At 43.9% G+C, this 19813-nt stretch overlaps 2 protein-coding genes across 2 annotated transcripts in view; one reads left to right on the top strand and one right to left on the bottom strand.

Moving 5' to 3' along the window:
* The window catches only part of LOC5520597, a 33464-nt gene extending 22508 nt beyond the window's left edge, over positions 1–10956 (bottom strand). Inside the window, exon 1 of the mRNA XM_032365696.2 lies at positions 10724–10956. Within this exon, the coding sequence (XP_032221587.2) occupies positions 10724–10865 (142 nt within the window). The 5' untranslated portion in view covers positions 10866–10956. The remainder of the gene's footprint in view (positions 1–10723) is intronic.
* A 3453-nt stretch (positions 10957–14409) lies between these two features.
* Positions 14410–19813, top strand: LOC116603940 (hemicentin-1-like). The gene is made up of 5 exons (XM_048731567.1): positions 14410–16494; positions 16793–17031; positions 17511–17677; positions 18930–19095; positions 19665–19813. The coding sequence occupies exons 2-5, from the start codon at positions 16935–16937 to the stop codon at positions 19811–19813; spliced, it is 579 nt and encodes a 192-aa protein (XP_048587524.1). The 5' UTR covers positions 14410–16494; positions 16793–16934.

Genomic DNA, 19813 nt, shown 5'->3' with positions numbered 1-19813 from the left:
ATTGACGCAACAATTAACATCCATAGCAAAGCCCTTCCGTGATAACGTCGCCTGCGTGGTTACATTCCATAATCCATCTCAAATCGGTACCAAAACACTGTTTGAAGATTATGGGGGTGACTTAGACGCCGAGACTCGTAAAAAGTTCGTAGAACTGCTGAAAACTGAAAAGTATTCCAGACTCTGTTTCTGCCTACGACATCCATTCCAACGTTATTTGGAGATTCCTGCCACGCGGTGAGAGCTCTAGGGGCCAGCCCCTCGAAGTGGTTTAAAAACATCTTGGTCTACTTACAAAATAAGATGGCAAGCATTGAAGATTATATGGAAGAGGAACCTGAGTCTAAGGGGAGCTCGAGGGGTGCGCCTCCCGAAGATGATGTTGAAGTCAAACGAGAATCGCTGGCTATTCTCGCATCTCTTGGGACTACGAAGGAATTTCTTGGTGTTGGTATGAGTCTTGGTGATATCAAGAAGCTCTCGGCGAGAGACGTCGAAAAGTACTTTGTTCGCTACCAGACTGTCTTAGGCAAGCAAGTTACTGATGGATTAGTAGAATCAGCACTTCAAGTACTGTCTCAAGTCATTTCCTACGTGGTTCCTGTAGATGACACCGAAGCGCTTAGCAAAGACTTACAGAACGACGAGTTGGTTAAACGCGAATTGTCAAACTTTGCAGGTCTCTTGGTATTGAAGGGAGGAAGGATGGTAGCACTTGCTAGTGCCCTCTTTCGGGTCGCTAAGCATGTTAAACTAACACCTTCACAGGAGACTTCCAACAAACTTCAAGAAGTTTCAAGCACAACTGAGCAAACTCTTGAGCACACCTGAGCACACCTAAGCAAGCTCTTGAGCACACCTGAGCACAACTGAGTAAACTCTTGAGCACAACTGAGCAAACTCTTGAGCACAACTGAGCAAACTCTTGAGCATGATGTGATTTAAAGATTCTTTATCCAGAGTAAAGAATCATGTCTGACGAAAATCAAGAGGTTGAGCAAATCACAAAGGACCCTCCCCCCAGGAAGAAGAGTGCCGCTAAGGAGAAAGATCCTATAAAAGTCGCTTCTGGTAAGAGAGTTGCCGAATATAATAGGAGGTGTAGAGAAGCACTTGCTAGGGAGATGAAACGCGAGGCGGAGGCGAGTTCAGAAGACACTACACAGGCGGAGGCACCCCACCAAGGGGGAGCTCGAGGGGCTAGCCTCTCGGACGCTTGGATTCCAGAGCTATCGTTTACAACTGTACTGGCTCTAGTCGGAATAGGGCTCACCGCATTGGATATGTATATGCGTTTTTACAAAAAGACGCCCAAGATCAACGCCAACGAGACTGTAACTTTCGAGAGGCCTGCCGCCCGAGGGGCTATCCTCCCGAACGCGACGCCAAAAATAGGAATGTTGTGATTTAAAGATTATCTGAATCTGTAATAAATAAAATCATGTCAACTGAAAACAAACTTGTGAAAACGATCACCGACTCAGCAGTCATCATCGGATTAGCCGCCGGTATGGGTTATGTTGCTAAAAAGGCTATGAAAGAGTCATTCATCAGCGACCCTTCGTCAAGTGTTACAAACTACGCTAAATGGGTTGCTGTCCTGTCTGGTAGTATGTATCTGAAAGATTATCTGGAAACACAAAAGATTTTGCCAAAACCGCTGTAGGCGACTTAAAGATCTTATAGATTGATTAATAAATGGCGAGTATAGCATTTATGATTGGTGGAGCTATTCTTAATGCGACGGCATTCGTTGGAGGGAGTTACCTAGCGAGATACTTATCTTCTGACGCTACTCATGTTGATAAAGAAAAAATAAGACACGATAAAGCGCTTGAAAAGTATCAACAAGCAATGGGCGATTGGCAGAAAAAAAGACAGGAATACCAGGATTGGTTGGAGGAAGAATATAATAATAAACTTCGTGCAGACCAGAATGATAAGGAGACCGATCAGGCTTTCAAACTATACGCTCAAACACATCCAGATTTTGATTTGAAAGAGCCTGAGCTCTCAGATTACTACAGACCAAGTAGCAACCAAAAGATGGGAGAGATGGCATATGTTGGAGGTGGAATGTTAGCTCTTGGCTATGTAGCGAGTAGGTGGATATGAGCCGGCACGACTTAAAGATTTCTTATTTTCAAACAAAATAAGAAATGGATATAGATTTTGATCCCACAACAGAAGAAGGTAGAGAAGATTTGAATACTACCGTGGACGAAGAATATGATTCTCTTCTTCCAAACGATGATGAGGGAGTAGAACCATGGATTAAAAGGATCTCAACTAGATTCGGTAGAGCTACAAGCCACGTGATAGGGAGGTTGCGTGATTTATGGAAAACACGAAACCCTGGGAAGGCTGTCCCCGAGTACATGGAGTTACAGAATATGGGGGGTTCTTCTTCAACGGACGCACTTAGGGTAGACCTTTTGTTATCGAAATATCCAGATCTTGATGAAAATTTAGTTCAGATTTCAACGGATGAAAGAGGGAAACAATTCATTTCCTTCTATTCTGCGAGAAAAGGTGGTTGGACTAGACCAGAAAGGTTGTATAATGAGGATAGAACGGTGCGGAAGAGTGTTGACACCAAAATCAGATCCGGAAAGTACAAGCAAATTCAGATTCAACTCGATGAACTAGACGCTACAGCTAATACACTCAGAGAAGAAGAAGAGAGAAACACCGAGCAAATGAGAAAAAATAATGAGGAACGAAGTGAAACAACTAACCAAGAAAGACTAAGAGCTATAGATCGTAAAAATGAAGAGCTCAGCGAAAGAAATTCTGTCATAGATGAGACTTTGGAAGAGAATCAATTGGAGAGAGAAAATCTTGAAGAGAGAATGTCGTTGAAAGATCGTGTCAAAGCGATTTTTAAGAAATACGGATTTACAGTCGCTGCTGTCGTTACCGCTGTGGGCGTTGTTATCGGTGTTATTGTCTCTAATCTGAAAGCTGGGCTGACTAGTGTTGCAAAAGGTGTTGGAAATGGTCTGAAAACAATAGGCAAAAAATTAGGAGAAATACTCCCAGGAATGGTTGGTGCTATAGCTAGTTTCATATTTAGAACGGCAGGTGAAGTTGTTGGCTTTTTAGCTAAAAACGCATGGCTTCTCATCGTCGCTGTCGTTCTGTACTTCGTAGAACGATTTAAAAGGAGACGGAAATCATAACAAATGGTATTACTCTACATTGAAGGAAACGTTGGTGACTTTACTATCTATTTAGAACACCCTATTGAAAAGCCGCGGTTTATCGCGCTGCGAGGATGTGCGTTTCATAATAGTTGTAACAGTCTCTCAAGCGAGGGAACGGTCTCCGACGGTGAGAACACTATCCTTAGGATCCCCGCGGGGCAGTATACGATCGAGACGCTAAAACGTCAAATAGATGGGGGTATGCGTCTTGGTGAAAAGTCAGTCTCTATTAGAGACTCGTCACTCGAAGTTCATCGGAACGTCGTGTTGAATGAGCCGCTCGCCTGCCTGTTAGGACTCAAGACCAGGGAGCTGGAAGCAAACACTCGCCACGAGATAAAGATGATAGGTCACGAGGCTATTTTTATCCACTGCGATCTTGTGAACGCGTCTGACTCCCTCCAACAAGGGGCGCCCTCACAAATCCTAGCAAGTGTAGAGCTTGATGAAGGAAAGATATACCTCAATCCAAGCGATCCAGTACGGGTTAGTACCACATCAGTCGGTTACGTGAGTAGTCTCCGTCTTAGTATAAAGGGCGGTGACGGAAACACAATAGAGCGCGGTCTCTACCCGATACGTCTAATTTTAGAAATCACTTAAAGAATAAACTCTCCCCATAATAAAGCTATGGAAGAGTACAACTCAATCTACCCGAACGTACCCCGAGGGGTCAGCCCCTCGGGTGATAACTTCAGACTCCAAAAGACCCACGATGTTTTGAGAAGTTTGGAGCAAGAAGTTAAACATTACGAGAACGTGAGGAAAAAGTATAAACGAGGGCAGAGCGTGTTTTCAAAGTTAAGTGTGGTCTTAGGACTCTTATCCGTCATTCTTGGGTCTAGTGGTTTGGGGACTTCTCTGTCGGGTTTTGGTATCGTCGTCGGAGTTCCGTTGGGTGCTTTGGCCGGTGTTTTCGGTCTTACGTCTGTAGGCTGTGCGGCGGTTTCTAAACGGCTGTCGCAAAAAGTCTCCAAGCACGACCAAACAGCGGCGATGGCAAAGGCAAAAGTAAATAGCATACGCGACCTGGTCTCTAAAGCTTTAAAAGACAACAAAATATCAGACGAAGAGTTCTCTTTAATCTTGAACGAGGTGGACAAGTTTGAGGCTCTAAAGCTCCAGATCCGTCAAAAGTCGGTAAGAGAGGACGAAAAAAACGTAAACATTACCAAGCTGAGGGAAACAGTAAGAGAAGAGATTTTGAAAGACCTGGCGAGTCGACCCGCTCGGTGAAATTTCTGTACGAGAGAACTCCCGTCGGATGGATCTATGAATTGAGATGCGTAAAGGACTGATTTAAAAACATCTTATATGTCATATAAGATGAAGTTTACAGAATTTGTGAAAAGGTACCCTTACTATTCACGCTTCAGGTTCTCTGCCGACGAGCATGGCGATGTGCAATTCGTTTTCAATGGGGACGAATACGATCCATTCGACAAGAATGGGAATCTAGTCAAGACGTTATACCACTTCCCCGGTGACAGCTGGAAACCTGAGAATATCCAGGATTTTCTAGTCGCTGACGACACACAAGCATACAAGGAAACGATCCAGCAACTGTTTGGGTTCCCAAAACAATACAGACTAGACGCGCGTGCAGAGTACAAGATATTGCCGTGGGACGAAAACCCTACGAGAAATAATTACGTCTCTTTTAATGTTTTTATAACACCAAAGGTGAAGACACACTTTGTTTTTAGGGACATATTCACCGACAGCTTGCTAGTATTCAGAACAGCAAAGGAGGCTAGTAGGTGGCTCGACGCCCCGAACCTCAGTTATTGGAGTCAAGCCTTAAATTTTGCTATGTTTTGCGCGACTGCTGGATGTGGTGTGACGCGTGACATGATTGACGACTCTCAAGTGGGGTCGTTCTACAGATTCCACATCATTTTCACTATCAGACGACTATTAAACGAGCTACAATGCCCTCTTCCAAAAGATAGGCTCTTTAGTTGGAATAAAAACTTTTACAGCGAAGCGGCTTACCAAAAACTAAGAACAGAATTCCGAACTGGTGACGATTTCCGGTTCCTCGGACCGATAAATCTTGGGTTAGGGAACGTTTATAATTATGATTATCACGGCTTGTCATCTTCTAACGACAAGTATAAGCCTTATGGCACCATTGATCAATTACACGACGAATGGGACGCTGCCAAAAGCGACCACGAACACATGAATCACTTTGAGATCGAGTACCTGAAAGACCTTAGAACTGGGTTTCAGTATGAGTGGTTCTTTCCGGAAAAATCAATGGGGTTAACCAAAGCTGGGTTGTCTAGGATAAACCAGAGCATTGAAGCCTTTGTTTACTGTATTCTAGGCGCGCAAGTTCAGACCCGGTCGTCAATCGTCGGTGATAGCGGTTCAGCTCAGGAAACGAAACAGGTCTTCACGAAACTCTTTGAAAGCGCGGTGGTGGAAAACAGTATATCGAAAAGTATACAACGGTATCAGTTTGCTTTACAACAGGCGAGACAAAAACTAGACCTGGCTTTCGCCCTCGGCTGTTGGTTGAGTCCATCGTATCTTGTGATAAATAACAACACTTCGATCGCTGGCTATAATAACAAGTTACAAAAAGCCACCACTGATATGAAACTGGGGCTGAATCCGATAAATAACGAGATAAAAACGATCCCAAAACATAATATGGGTCATTCAAAGATTGTGTTACCTCATACCGAGTCAGTCACGGCTCACAAACCGGAACCGGAGGCGAAAACTAACCCAAAGCCGGACGTGGTTAAACCCACGAACACACAGCACGAAACTAACCTTGCCACGATCACAGCCTTTACGGCTGGTTTAGCTTGGTATCTATTCCGGTAACATGCGGGGTGCATGTGGACGGATGTGACGTACCGCAAGAAGACAATACCTGTTCACGTGTGCATACCAGACCACCCTGGCGACCGCGAACTCTCAATGTAAATACAAAACCTATTTTCAGAATCGCTAGTTGTTAGGGTGATTAGGAATGTATGTGTTTTGTAACGTGAGACGCGTTACAAAACTGAGTGGGTCAATGTTAATTTCCGTTACACGTTCTGCAATGATGCTTTTGTCTATCGTGTTCGCATATTTGAGACCCTCCGCATAACTTACAAAAGGGTCTCTGTTTGCCGTGTTCACACATCCCTTTCCCCTTGCAGTCTTTACAGACATATCTTGCTCGTCTGTGCTCACAAATGCTACCGCCGTTACATTCTCTGCACCGTGTTTTTCTCCGGTTGTGAGGGCAGATTTGCGATCCGTGACAATCTTTGCAATAATATTTCACTCTGCCATGAAGACACTTATAATCCGTTGTTCGCTTTACGGGGGATACTTTCAGGTCCTTCACCGTTTGGTTCTCCATTTCTATCAAACCGGTCATGTCCTTAAATCACTTTTCAATCCAACACGCGATACCCGCCTTCTAGCCGGTTGGTAGTATGAGGTGTTAAAATCCAATCTACGAACGGTAAACTATCCCATCTTGACCGTTCGAACGTCTCACATCGCGTCCCTAACCTTTCCTCTTCTGCCCACATCATAAGATACATCTGGTAGTCCAACTCGCGAACGAGATCTCTATCAACCACAAAGGTTTTACCTCTAAGAAACGAGGCGAATACATCACCACCCTCGTCAATCAACGGGAAGATTTCACGTCGCGTCTCGGTATCATTCTCACCACCAAACAGTCTGAGGTAAACTAAAAATTTCACTTCGCGCGGGAAATCCTGCACGGTCGGTAAGCCATACTCGTTACGACTCTCGTCTATGGCTTGCTGAATCCCCGTCTCCATCATGAACTCTAATGCTTTCTCTCTGAACCTCGATCCTACACTTAGGCAGTAGGCATGAAACGATTCGCACTCCCTCCTGTGATCTTCATAATCGAAAGATTCTTCGTCGGAGAGCTCTTTGTATCCAATACTCATAATATCCAGGTCACATACGCATAGCTTATCGCTCACTAAAGTTCTCCTACATACTGGACAGGTCGCAGAGCGGAGTCTAAGCACACATTTCAGATGATTTCCATGCTCACATTCTAACTCGGCGCTTGTTTCTTTTTGCACCTCCTCTAAACAGATCGAGCACAGGATGGGTTCTTCGAGACTACCCGATGGTGGTGGTGGTTGCTCTTCAACCATACGTTTAACCGTTTGTTCCTCCATTTTATTAAACTGTTCATGTCTTTAAGCCACTTTTCAATTTTTTTACATCATACACCAAAGCATGTCTCTCACGCCTACCCATCGAAACACTCTTCCAACATTCCCTTCTCTTGCTCATCAAGACACCAATCCCAAAACCTGTCCGGATGCCAAGCTACTGGCATTAGTTCGTCCTCCAGCTTTCTACGGAATCTCACCTTGTGTAGCTTCTCCGGGAGCTCCTCATGCACGAGGCCCCACCTCCACGCCGCACGTAGCACCGCGACAATTTCGTGTAGACCCCAAAACCGCGCGTAACTCATAGGCCCAATGAGATCGGTCGCGCCCCACTCCAAGCACAACCTCACAATCTCGAGGTTGCCAGATTCGGTGGCCGGTGTTATAGCATAGTCCGGGTCAAACTCCCAGAAGTTTTCTCTCAGCAACTCTAGAACCTCAACGTGGCCATTGTACGCCGCCTCGGCGGAGGTCCAACCGACGTTGGCATCGACGCCTAGATCTATCAATAACTTAACAACCCCCACCTGACCTTCCCCCGCCGCAGTACCCATAGCTTCGATCATGGCCTCTTCGTCGTCACAATACTCGTCCATCACCTTCAAAACCTCTACGTGCCCGCCTTTCGCGGCCATGGACGCTGGATATACGAAGTCACAGGCGCCCAACTCACAACACATCTTAACGATCTCGGCGTGCCCATTCTTCGCGGCCTCGGCCATCGGCTTTTCGAAATCCGTCGCACCCCAACTCTTACACAACCTCACGGTCTCGACGCACCCCTCCCCCGCCGCGCGCTCCATAACGGTGTCAAAGTCTGCGGCTCCCCACCTCGCTAAGGTGGCGGCTTGATCCTCCACGGTGAGATTTGTAAGACTTCCAGCACTTTGCATATCCATTTTGTTACTACACCCACGTCTTTAAACCAATTTAATCGAATTTTTTTAGACGTGTCAATTCACATCTACTCCGAACTGACAGTTTTCTGGAAATCCTGATTTCTCTGGAAATCAGGAAATATCATACCACACCAGGCGTACCCAGGACTGTGGCCACTTCTCTCGCTTTCCTACTGATGGTTAACTCGGAGACGCCCGTTCTTTCGGAGAATTTTTTAAGTGTAATATCGACCCCCTTTAGCCGTACCCAGTAATAGGTTAAAGCGACCGCAAAGGATTGTGGGCGAGCGCGATTCAACTCAGACGAGCGGTTCTCAGATCTGTAGTAGAGCTGGACCACCTCTCCCTTCTGTGCGGGGGACGCCGAGAATCTATCCATCACATCGCGAATGTGGTCCACGACGGTGGGAGACGTTCCGTGTAGTAAGTAATCTTTAGGCGCGTTAATACTAAAGATTTTTAGACCCTTAAGGCAACTCTTCCTGCTCAATCCAAAAGTCTCCATCAAGGTTTTCGGTGTCTGACACTCACCGGACATCTTGTAGGCGTAGTAGATACACGCAAAGACGATCGCCTTCCGTGGGTCGCCGCGAAAAATCTGGCCTTTCGTCACCTGAGTGTATATCTCGTTAGCTTTGGCTACAATTACCCCGCTAAAACCCATGTTCTCCACATCCTTGTCAATATTTCTATCCTCAGACCTACGTACCTGGACCCGACTTGGATTCGAAGACCGTTTGCCGTCGGAATGTCCGTAAAAACCCCACTCCCTTTCGTGTGCGATCACGCGCTGCATCTGTTCCCCGCACTCTAAGCAACTAGTGACCCCGTCTTCTGTGACTAGGTCGTCATGATTGCAAAGGGTGTTACTACTATCCTCGTCTCCCAAGGAGGCTCTACTAGTCTCGTATTCGGTGAGGGCTCGGTCAAACAGTGCAAATTCCGGCATGAGGGTGGGGACGTTAATCTCAGGCACCGGTCCGCCGGGGATATTGTATGGTGGTGGTGACCGATCTTCAACCGTACGTTCAACTGTTCGTTCCTCCATTTTATTAAACTGTTCATGTCTTTAAACCACTTTTCAAAGGCTTTCTAGATGTGAAGCTGAGAGGCTAGCCCCTCGAGCTCCATCTAGGTGTGATGTGTGTGGTTGTCAAGACTTCTGAAGGGGTCCGCGTGGGGGCGGTGCGGTCTAAAGTCTCCACACCACATTCGTGGACTAGTATCTTACCCATCTTTTTTCGTCATACCGTGGCATGGAGACTAACATCGCTAGAACACCAAGGACAATTGTCGCCGCTCCGGCCACAAACCCAACGGGGTCGAAGCTTCCGTATTCTGAGTCTTCATAGTAATCAGCGTTACAACAGCAGTGTTCAGGCCCCGCATCCGCAGTGTCACTCACATTCACCTCCAGCACCGAACAACCGCCGGCGGTAGCCGCATCGTTTTTGATCTTCACCTCCGTCTTTAATGTCATTTTATCTAGGGCCTCATACGTCTTTAGACCAGAATAGCCCCTTGAGCTCCCCCTAGGTGCGACATGTGACAAAGTGATTGACAGGTGGGCTTGGCTATCACGTGATAAAGTGATTGACAGGTTCTTAACAAAGTGATTGACAGGTTTTTAAAGTGATTGACAGGTGGGCGTGGCTATCACGTGACAAAGTGATTGACAGGTGGGCTTGGTCGTGCAAGAGATCTCTGGCAAACTCGCGCATGCGCAGGTCGCGAGGCTTGGCGGAGGTGCGCGGAGACTTTTGCGCCACTTTTGGAATGAAATTTGGGGAGATCAAAAAGTTGCGCCAGCTGCGCCAAAACCCTACTACTCCAGTAGAATAATGTATAAAAAAGGCTTCTTGGTGATAGAGTTGAAAGTTTTTGAATTTTTAAAAGTATAGAAATTATTGCTATAGCTATCGCAAGTAGTTCAGCTGGACGCTTCTGAGCTAATTAACCGTCACAATAGTGAGGGTGAAAAAGATTCTTTAAAATTTGCATTATGCTCCGGTGCCGGCACTGAAACTTTGACGAAACTCTTTTGACAAAAAAGTTTATGAATTTGGTCAAGTGCTACCCGGGCCCAAGCAAAAACGATAGTGGGATAGGCAATCATTAGTTTAAAAAACCACGGCCCGTGAAAGTCCCGTGAAAAATATACATGAAACTGCCAAACTAGACGTGAAAGACGTATCGAGCAGGAGAATAAAAAATAACCAAACGTTCGTCCGTCAGATTGATTAGTCACCCACTAACGAAGGGCTTAACTCCAAAGTCGTACTCATTGAACCAAGGAAAAAATGCTTTTTCGTGGCCCTTACTTAAACGCCTTCTCAAAACTGATAGATTAATTATACAAATTTCTCCCCTGACTAAAAGTGGGCTTTGGTAGAAAAGCGACCCCCAACAGCCTCGTGTTGGTTGCACGATCATGACCGCTTACCTCTGAAAAAAGTGACGGCCCAAAAGAAAAAAGTAAACGTCGCAGACATCGCAGCATAGCAAAGTTGCACCCAGAAAGGACGCGCGTGCTCTGTGATATTTTGTAACTGCCTGTCACAAATATTACCAAGCCGAGTAATCATATACCTATTTTGCAAACATCTGGTGCTACAGAGAAATTACTGACCGATTTCCCGCACAAAAGAATAATATTACAGTCAGGTACAGCTCAGCCTTTTTCAGAAAATTAATACTTGCTAATAATTACTGAGCAATTTAAGGGTTTAACAACTTTTACACAAATACGACAGATTTTGCGTTCAACATCAGTAAAAAAGAAAATTTCATACTACTAGTATTGATTGTAGTGGCTCTGGAACAATCTAGGCTACACCCCTGTTGTTATACAGCACCGATGCCTCCCAATTACCGAAAAATCACATTAACGTGGCCAATTATCTCGTACGATACCGACTAGGATGATCAAATCTTCGTAATAATAGTAAAACCTCTGGATGTTACATAGTTTTCAAGGTACCATCGACCATGGAACTAATGATTTGTTGAATGCTTAACCTTAACCTTTAAGTTTAACCTTTAATTCGATGTATTTATCATTGTATTATCTCTATTTTTTTTACGAACAGATGTACCGCAGTAACAGTCTTCAAAGTAAGGGGTTTCGAATTAATTCCATAAGTATTTATATCATGAGTATGTATTTCTATTTCCATAAGTATTCATATCATGAATATGTTTTTCTATTTCCATATATATATATATATGAGAATATTCCTACCATCGTATATATACTATTAACATTGGAATTTACATAATAATAGACTGATAGTTTTAACTAAGGCGGTAAGAGGAACAATAGCGAGTTACATTAAATATGCGGGGCGAAAACTAACAGTGCGGAACGTGTGAAAAATTGATAGCGCGAAAATTTAACGGTGACGGGATTAACAGTTCTAATTGTTTCGTAGCAGGGCTTTGTTTCTGTGGCGGCACGAGGACACGAGTTCATTGCGTTTATTTAGAGTTGATAGTTTGGGTTGGCAGATGATCGTCAGCTTTTCCTTGAGGCAGAGGTTGCAACGCTTAGTGGTACTGTTGTAGGCGGAGTGGGAAGAAAGAATGCGCCATGAAATAAAGTACTCAATCATGCTGTCCTTGAGAGTCCAGACGTGTTTGCCGAGTTCGGTGGAGTTTCTGTGTTTGGCGTGTCGGAATGATGCGGTGTGGTTTCTGTACCTGGTCTTGAAGCTGTTTTCAGTGAGCCCGACGTATGTTTCCGAGGTGTTGTTGTCTTTTCGAGTTACGGTAGCTTGGTAGATAACAGATGTCTGTAGGCAGTTTCCGTCTAGAGGGCAGGTGTCTTTCTGTCGGCAGTTGCATGTCTTGTTGTTGGTAGTGGTAGGGGCGGAGAAAAGCAACAACACCTCGGAAACATACGTCGGGCAAAGTCCACCCGCAGATGCTATATCAATCTTATTTCAATATTTGTATACTCAGAATGTAGTTTATTGTTATTTCGTAAAGTCGCAACCTTAAAGTTCCGTCTTGCTTCGTAGACTACAAATCCCTGTGGAAATGAGATGTTTCTATCCGCTTATCTGCTTACAGTATACGAAAAATGGACGAAACAAAGGGAGAACGGGGTTGAATAAAAGGGAGCATAGGTGAGCAAGGAATACGGACTTGGACGAACAACGAAAAACAAGAATGAGCAAAGAGGAGCAAGAATGAGCAAGGGGTATGGACTTGACCGAACAACGAAAAACAAGAATGAGCTAATAGGAGCGAGAGTGAGCAAGGAATTCGGACTTGACCGAACATCGAAAAACAAGAATGAGCAAGGAGGAGCAAGATAGTTAGCAAGGAGTATGGACTTGACCGAAAAACTGGAGGTGAGCAGGGAGCAAGGAGTATGGAATTGTATCTGCTTAAAAAAAAAAAAAAATTAGAGGACATGTTCGAGAATCGAACCTAATCCAGATCAAGTAAATGAGAAAAATAGACTATACTTTCAGTACGCTTGCTTCTCTTGGGAATAGGTGTGTTGCTATAGTAATGTAGTGATGGCGTCATCATGTGCAGCACACTACGACCTAGGTCTACATTGCTGCCTTCAGGCTTTTCACTTCTTTGACATATGACAATGATTTTCAGTCTAGTCCTCGTTCTATCGGTTTCCTGTGGTTGGGTTTCCTGTGGATGGTAAGAGTTGTGACGTCACAGGAAACCATGTGTGCTCGTCCCAGCACCCAGGATACCTCACGGTTTATCTTCGAGCACAGGTAACCCGGTAAGAAAGCCTGGGATGGACTAGGCTGACAAGTTTTTTACCCTCGTTACCTGGCTTCTATTGGCGGGCCTGTCGGATAATGACGTCACTTTGGCTAGGCAAAACACTAATCGGCCAATCGACTTAGCTATGTCTTATATGGGAATCTGTTATCAGAGCGTTACAGCATGAAATCAGTCGAGCCGTACAGTACGCATTCACACATTTCCTATTACTGCCCAGATTATTTACACAAAGTAAATTTAACGTGATATTTTGAAAGTACGTCCGGAGCCCACACGATGCCTAATCGCTGAAGTATTTGTTGTTTCTGTTGTTTACCACCAAAGCTAGATTTTATCTTGTATAACTACCGATCTAATAATAGTTTAGAATATTTGCTTATACCAATCCGATAATAATATTCGAATTCAAACGGTCGCGATTTTGCCTTTCGCCTAATGGATTCACATTAAAGAAGAGAGCAACAAAAGTCAAAGTACCGAAGCGCGTGCAGTTGAGCTATGTTCTCTCTTCGGTACTTTGACTTTTGTTGCTCTCTTCTTTAATATAAAACCAACCCTACCCATGAATTTGAATTCTAAAAATGTCAGCACAAAGGTCGCATCTGATTGGCTAATCCGCGCGTCTATAGCCTGATCCTAGAAAAACGCCGTGACACCTATATATTACCAGAATGTGGGGAAGTTGATTGCCCCTACTTATGAGCCCCTGCCTAAATCACAATAAATCTATATATTTTACCATTTTTTTATATTTTAAGTATCCCATCTTACTTGCTTGAATTATTAGATTAAAATTGATGCCTATTTGTGCGGAAGTGTTAAATGATGGTATTGTTCAATGCTATTGTGGCCTACTGTTTACATCATATTCAGTACACGTGTCGTCGGTGAACACCTCCATGTGGTGCTATTGTCTCGGGGATTCGTGAAGGTACGAGAGTGGTCCGTTATAACACGGCGGGCTTTTCGAATAACGTACTTAGAACAGCCCAACATCGCCAGAGCACACTTGCTATCCAGCAGAGCTCTTCGCAACATGGCTCTATTTAAAATGCTTGTTACGACTCGCGCTGTTTTGGTGTGTGTATCAGCTACCCCTCTCAAGAACCAAGACGAGGGGCTGCCAGGTATAGTGATTTAACCGAGCTGAGGGGAATTTGATTGTGTTTTGAGTGCTGATTTCATGGTAGTAAGTGAAAGATTAAAAATCATTGCCTTTTCAGTTCGATCTAAACATTTGACCGTTAGATGGCATAATCTGTTCCGTGTCTGGTTAAAACAAGGATTTGTTTGAAACGCTTGTCATATCTTTTTGCGTGAAGGTAACTGGGTCAGGCCCTCAAGTAATAACTATTGTTGTTTAATGTTTAACTAGAAAAACCGCGTGTAATTTGAGGAAGAGACAAGAGAAGCTCACGAGTAAAGTCCTAGTTTTTGCGAACCGTTTTGTTGTTTGAAGTCACTAGACAAGTGTATTTGGGGGCTCAGACGGATTTTCAAGTATTTGGACAATCTTGGTTTGTTTGCGAGGGACAGAGGTGGATGACTTAGTAAGATTTTGAGGTCAGTGCGTTCAAGTTTATTTGATTCAAAACAAACAAGCCGCAACCGAAGGACACTCAGCGAATTTAATCAAGATTGTAGTTTATTTCCATGTTGATTTAGGGTTGGGAAACACATCAGTCAGATCAGTTTGTCGTTCGGTGTGTATTTTAGAACAGTGGATCTGGTAGAGGATTACTTGATCTTGAGGTCGCTTTTTGTTTGATTTGAGCGTGTTGGTTTATTTGTATTGTACATTCCATTGTTGTATCGATTGTTCCTTTGAAATTTTGGCTGTAAATATGTCTTTTGTTGGGGAAGAATTATTATTGGAAGTACAGTGATTAATTATAGGGCTCTCGTATGAAAAACTTGTGGGTTTTGCGGCGCGTTTTGGACTACAAAACCGCGGAGAATCACAAAGCCGTTTGGGCCTAGTAAAGGAGGTTAATAAATTTCTGGAATACACATTTGAAAGCGAGGATGGTGCTTCATTACTAGAAGAAATTAAAGGACAAATAAACGCTGAAAAGCCGTCCACCAGTAAAATCAATTTGGGAACTGTGTCCGCAATTAATACGGGGCCGAATAATCTTAATCAATTGAAGCTTGATTATGCCCAATCAACCAACATTTGATAGCGTTATTTCATAGCGAGTTTAAAATTGTTGGCCAGATCGGCGAAAACGGACAAAAGGACAAAATAACTTTCAGTAATTTAGCTCGCCAAATCGAAAGCGGACTTGCTAAAGGATATTCTGAACACGAAATTATCGAAGCGGTAATAAAGGCAATGACCCCGGGGATGTATCTCCGCAGCTACCTGGAAAGTAAAACTGATTTGACTTTGGCCCAGCTCAGGCAGATACTCCGCTCTCATTTTCACGAGCGCAGCGCAATCGAACTGCATCAGCAACTAGCCACTTTAGCTCAGCGACAAAATGAGGACGCGCAAAACTTTCTTGTGCGCGCTCTCGAAATTCGCCAACGGCTACTGTTCAGTTCGGCCGCTGCAGATAGCCAGGTCCGATACGACCCTCATCTAGTACAAAACCTGGTTTTGCATTCGTTAGAAACTGGACTTCGAGACGACACGATCAGGATGAAATTGCGTCCTTTTCTCAAAGACACGAACACCACTGACGAAACCCTGCTTCAAGAAATGAGTATTGCCATGACGACAGAGAAAGACAGACAAAGCAAACTAGTCCCTCGTCAGAAAATTGCGGCGAACGAAATCAATCACAGCCCTTCTGTGAAGTAAAGACACCAGGGGCGAACAAGGGGCGTGACGATAGCGTATGGGCAGCGGTCAATGCTCTTAGAGCCGAGTTAGCTTCCATGCAAGAACAACGCGTGGAAAATCAGGAACTGGAACGGAAGCGGGACGGACGGGGAAACGACTCCCAATCAGCGACAGAGGGAGAAATCCAGTTGATGTCAGCGGTCTGTGCCCTGCAGGCAGAGGTTTCAGCAATAAAGGACCAGTTTTAAGGGGGAAGTCAAAAGAACGAGGAGAGGAACGTCGAGCAAGTCCGTAGACCAAGAGGATGTATGAAGTGCCGCGAAGAGGGAAACGGCCTGTCCTGCGACCATTGCTGGAAGTGTGGAAGTGGAGGACATTTTGCACGAGGATGCCGAAGACCGATGCTGGAAGACGGGAGAAGGCTAACGTCGAGGGACAGACAGTAGGCGGACGAGATCCAGCGTCCCGCAGATTGGCAAATATTTCTGAAGTGGACACCAATGTACCAGTCAAAGAAGATGATGTATGGTTTGAGAGCCATTTAACACCTAAACAGAGAGACACTGTAGCGTGATTAGTGGGCAGTAAGTGCGAGATTGAGTGTCTGATAAATGGCAAAGCGTCAAAAGCTCTGTGGGACACAGGCGCCCAGATCTGTCTTTTATCTCGTGAGTGGATCGACAAGAACAAGGCTATTTTTAGATGAGTACCCACGAACGATAGAGACAAGAAAACTTACCCTCAGCCAATCCTGAGTACACTTTTGATATCAATCAGTTTGATATCAATTTATTTATTTATTTATTTATTTATTTATTTATTTATTTATTTATTTATTTATTTATTTATTTATTTATTTATTTATTTATTTATTTATTTATTTATTTATTTATTTATTTATTTATTTATTTATTTATTTATTTATTTATTTATTTATTTATTTATTTATTTATTCTTATTTTGCAGATAGACACAGCGAATTCAAGCGTTACCCACATTACGACATTGACACTAGGAACATTCCCTACGACTATGAGAGTCTCATGCACTATATATAATAGCGCCAAGTCTTTCACGAGGAACGGTGCACGATCCATAGTGAGAGCGGATGGGAAGGAACGAAAGTTTGGAAGAAGTGAAGAAGAGTTTAGCGATCTGGACAAACTCGCTATCAACATCCTTTACGACTGCAAGAACTCGCCAACGTAAGCAAACAGAAAGGGGTTATTGTTTTTACACTTGACGCGCGATTGGTCATCAACTCGCGGAGAGGTCAGCGTTGGCCAATAAAATCGCTTCAAGGCATTTGATCGGAAACCAGATGGTGATTCAGGTGATGCAAAGAGTCGGCGAGGGTTCGCAGAGCATGTTCAATGTTTTCTAAAATCTGTTAAATAAGAGCCTTCAGTGTCAGGTGATAGAAGGTGATGCGGTTTTGCCTTAAATCTGGCGCGGTTTTTGTATTGCGGTTTCTCTTGACTGTGCGGTTTACGATTATTGACCTATTTTTACGGTTTTGCTATTTTTGGCGCCGTTCTGTGCGTTTTTTTTTTGTGCGGTTTTCGCACCCCCCCCCCCCCCCCCCCTTACTTCCCTACTCGTGATAAGATGAAAAAAAGTTAAGATTGCTTTCTTCTTTCTCGGCAATTCTTTCTTGCAAGCCATGACTTATTGTTCTTTTCAGTTGGACACACCGGATACACCACATGGACCAGCTGGACACCCTACTGTAACTGGCAATGTCAGCGGGTGCGGCAGCGTTTCTGTGTTGGCGTGGGTGACAGTAAGGCCGCTATGGCACGCTACTGCCCAGGGGCCGACTCTGATGGTCTTCAGACTGACACAAAAGACGTGCGCTAAGCGAATGTGATAAGTAAAGCCATTATAGGAGAGTTTAGTAGGCAGTTTAATACTAGAATAGTTATATATACTAATATAGAATCACGTTCCCTGCTAGCAGAGGCGTCTTTTCTCTGTATTTCGCTTGGCTGGAGTTCGCGAGGAAAAGATACCTCTGCCATGGGTCGCAAGTTCGTTTGATCAAACCGCCGTCCACGATCGTGGACGGGAGATCCAGAGCGCATGCTCCGTTAATTAATTACTGGCCACTATTTGAGCCCACAACGACTAGCGCATGCGTGAAGCGTATATCCGCTGCGGGATAATAAGCCAGCATTCGAAACGGCGTCCTCCGTAGAAATATCACGCGACGAATTATAAAAGTAGCCATTCAATGCCTTATCTTCATTCAGAATTTTCTCTCTTTTGACTAACGAGTCAATCTTCCGTTTACAGGTTTTGCAGCATATTCTTCTGGAATTAGCTGATCTAAGTTAACAAATTTTTTGTAACATTTTCTTCGGGTCCAACTGTGCGATATTTACATTGAAGAAACTCGCCTGCCCAGATGTCTTGAAGTTTATGCCACAAACAAGACAAAACTCGTCTTTGCTGCGTTTGCTGTTCAATCTTTTCAGTGACGTTTTAGGTGATTGATATTGAACAGTTGTTTTTGTTTTCGAAGGGGAGAAGTAACCGGAGTTTGATTCATAATTTGAGAATAAACCCATGCAAAGCATATTAGCATATTCGCAGCTTTCGCGCGATGGTACGGGTTTTGGCACGTCAAGCGCGATCGTTTAGAAACGCACACTCATGCGCAACGAAAACAGTTTCGACCCATGGCAGAGGTCTCTTTTCCTCGCGAACGCAAGCACAGCGAAATACAGAGAAAAGAGGCCTCTGCTAGCAGGGAAAGAATCACGAAGAATCAAAATAATCGTCACCATCACCATAGTCATCAACATCAAGACGATGGACAGCATTTAACATCAACACCGTCATAATGAGCCCTTGTTAATAGAAACGTAAGACATAACATCACAATAATCAACATCATAAGATCATAAGAGTTATTGCCATCATCAACACTCACATCTTCTTCATGACAATATTATATCATCAGTAAGACTATAGAAATTAATAGTATCATTATTGATATCCCGTCCATCAAAATATTTACCATCCTCGTAATTATTACTGACAATTAACTACAAGCCCCTTATACCTTTTCCTTAAAAATGATCTAATATTTCATGCCCAGGGCCGATCGATGCTGGCTGGGGGGACTGGGGACCCTGGGGAGCTTGTAAGTCAGTGCGGCACGGGCACTAGGACACGTAAGCGGGAGTGTGATAACCCGCTTGGAACCAAGTGTCCCGGGAGCGATAACGATACGTCAAAATGCACCAAGGGTCGGTGTAACGCCGGTAAGTTACAGCAGGAAGACAAGAAGAGTACGTATGAAGCTTATTTGTTTTAAAAGTTTGTAATTAGCTTTTTTTGTAATTAGCAGTTACACTTACACACAATGACATCAATGTTTACTTCTACCTATAAATGTAAAAATCGTGACGCGAAAAAACCGTTACAATCGATGCTGAGTGATTGTACTACAGCACCTGTCAAGTTGAACACTGTTTTGCAGTCGCTCTCGTTACATGAATTCCGTGTTTTAATTATTCTAGGTGACTATGGTCACATTTCATGAATTTGGCCATGCAAAATCACGAGTCACGAAAGTAAAAATACCCCAATCACGGAACAGATAGAGTACTCGATCACGATTCACGATTTTATTTTTAGGCTTTTCACTAATCACGGATTTTATTTAAGACCAATCACGAATTATAAAAATACTCTTTACTACCCTCTACTATATATATGTTTGTTGGGGGTGGAAACTTATCATCTGCTATTTTGTAAATGGTGATTTTACTCTGTAAGATTTACGATGCAAGTTTCGGTTATCTGAGTTATAAAGCTTTTAAAATTCTAGGTTATCCTTATCACGGGTTATTACGGCACTCAATTCGATGGCAACACCGGAAGATGGCGAATAGGGGGTGGGCGGTTTCCTTGGAGAATCGGATCGTTTTACTCGAATCCAGGCCCCAAAGGAGACCATACCGTGGAAACGGTAGGTAA

The sequence above is a fragment of the Nematostella vectensis genome, chromosome 1, assembly GCF_932526225.1.
Source record: "Nematostella vectensis chromosome 1, jaNemVect1.1, whole genome shotgun sequence".
Classification (NCBI taxonomy): Eukaryota; Metazoa; Cnidaria; class Anthozoa; order Actiniaria; family Edwardsiidae; genus Nematostella; species Nematostella vectensis.
Note: the sequence above shows the minus strand (reverse complement) of the source record. Positions and strands in the feature narration are given on the sequence as shown.

Coding starts and splice junctions, on each gene's coding strand:
- LOC116603940 (XM_048731567.1), top strand. CDS start 16,935: ATGGGAAGGAACGAAAGTTTGGAAGAAGTGAAGAAGAGTTTAGCGATC. Junction 17,032..17,510: donor GACTGCAAGAACTCGCCAAC/GTAAGCAAACAG, acceptor TGTTCTTTTCAG/TTGGACACACCGGATACACC. Junction 19,096..19,664: donor CAAGGGTCGGTGTAACGCCG/GTAAGTTACAGC, acceptor TTAAAATTCTAG/GTTATCCTTATCACGGGTTA.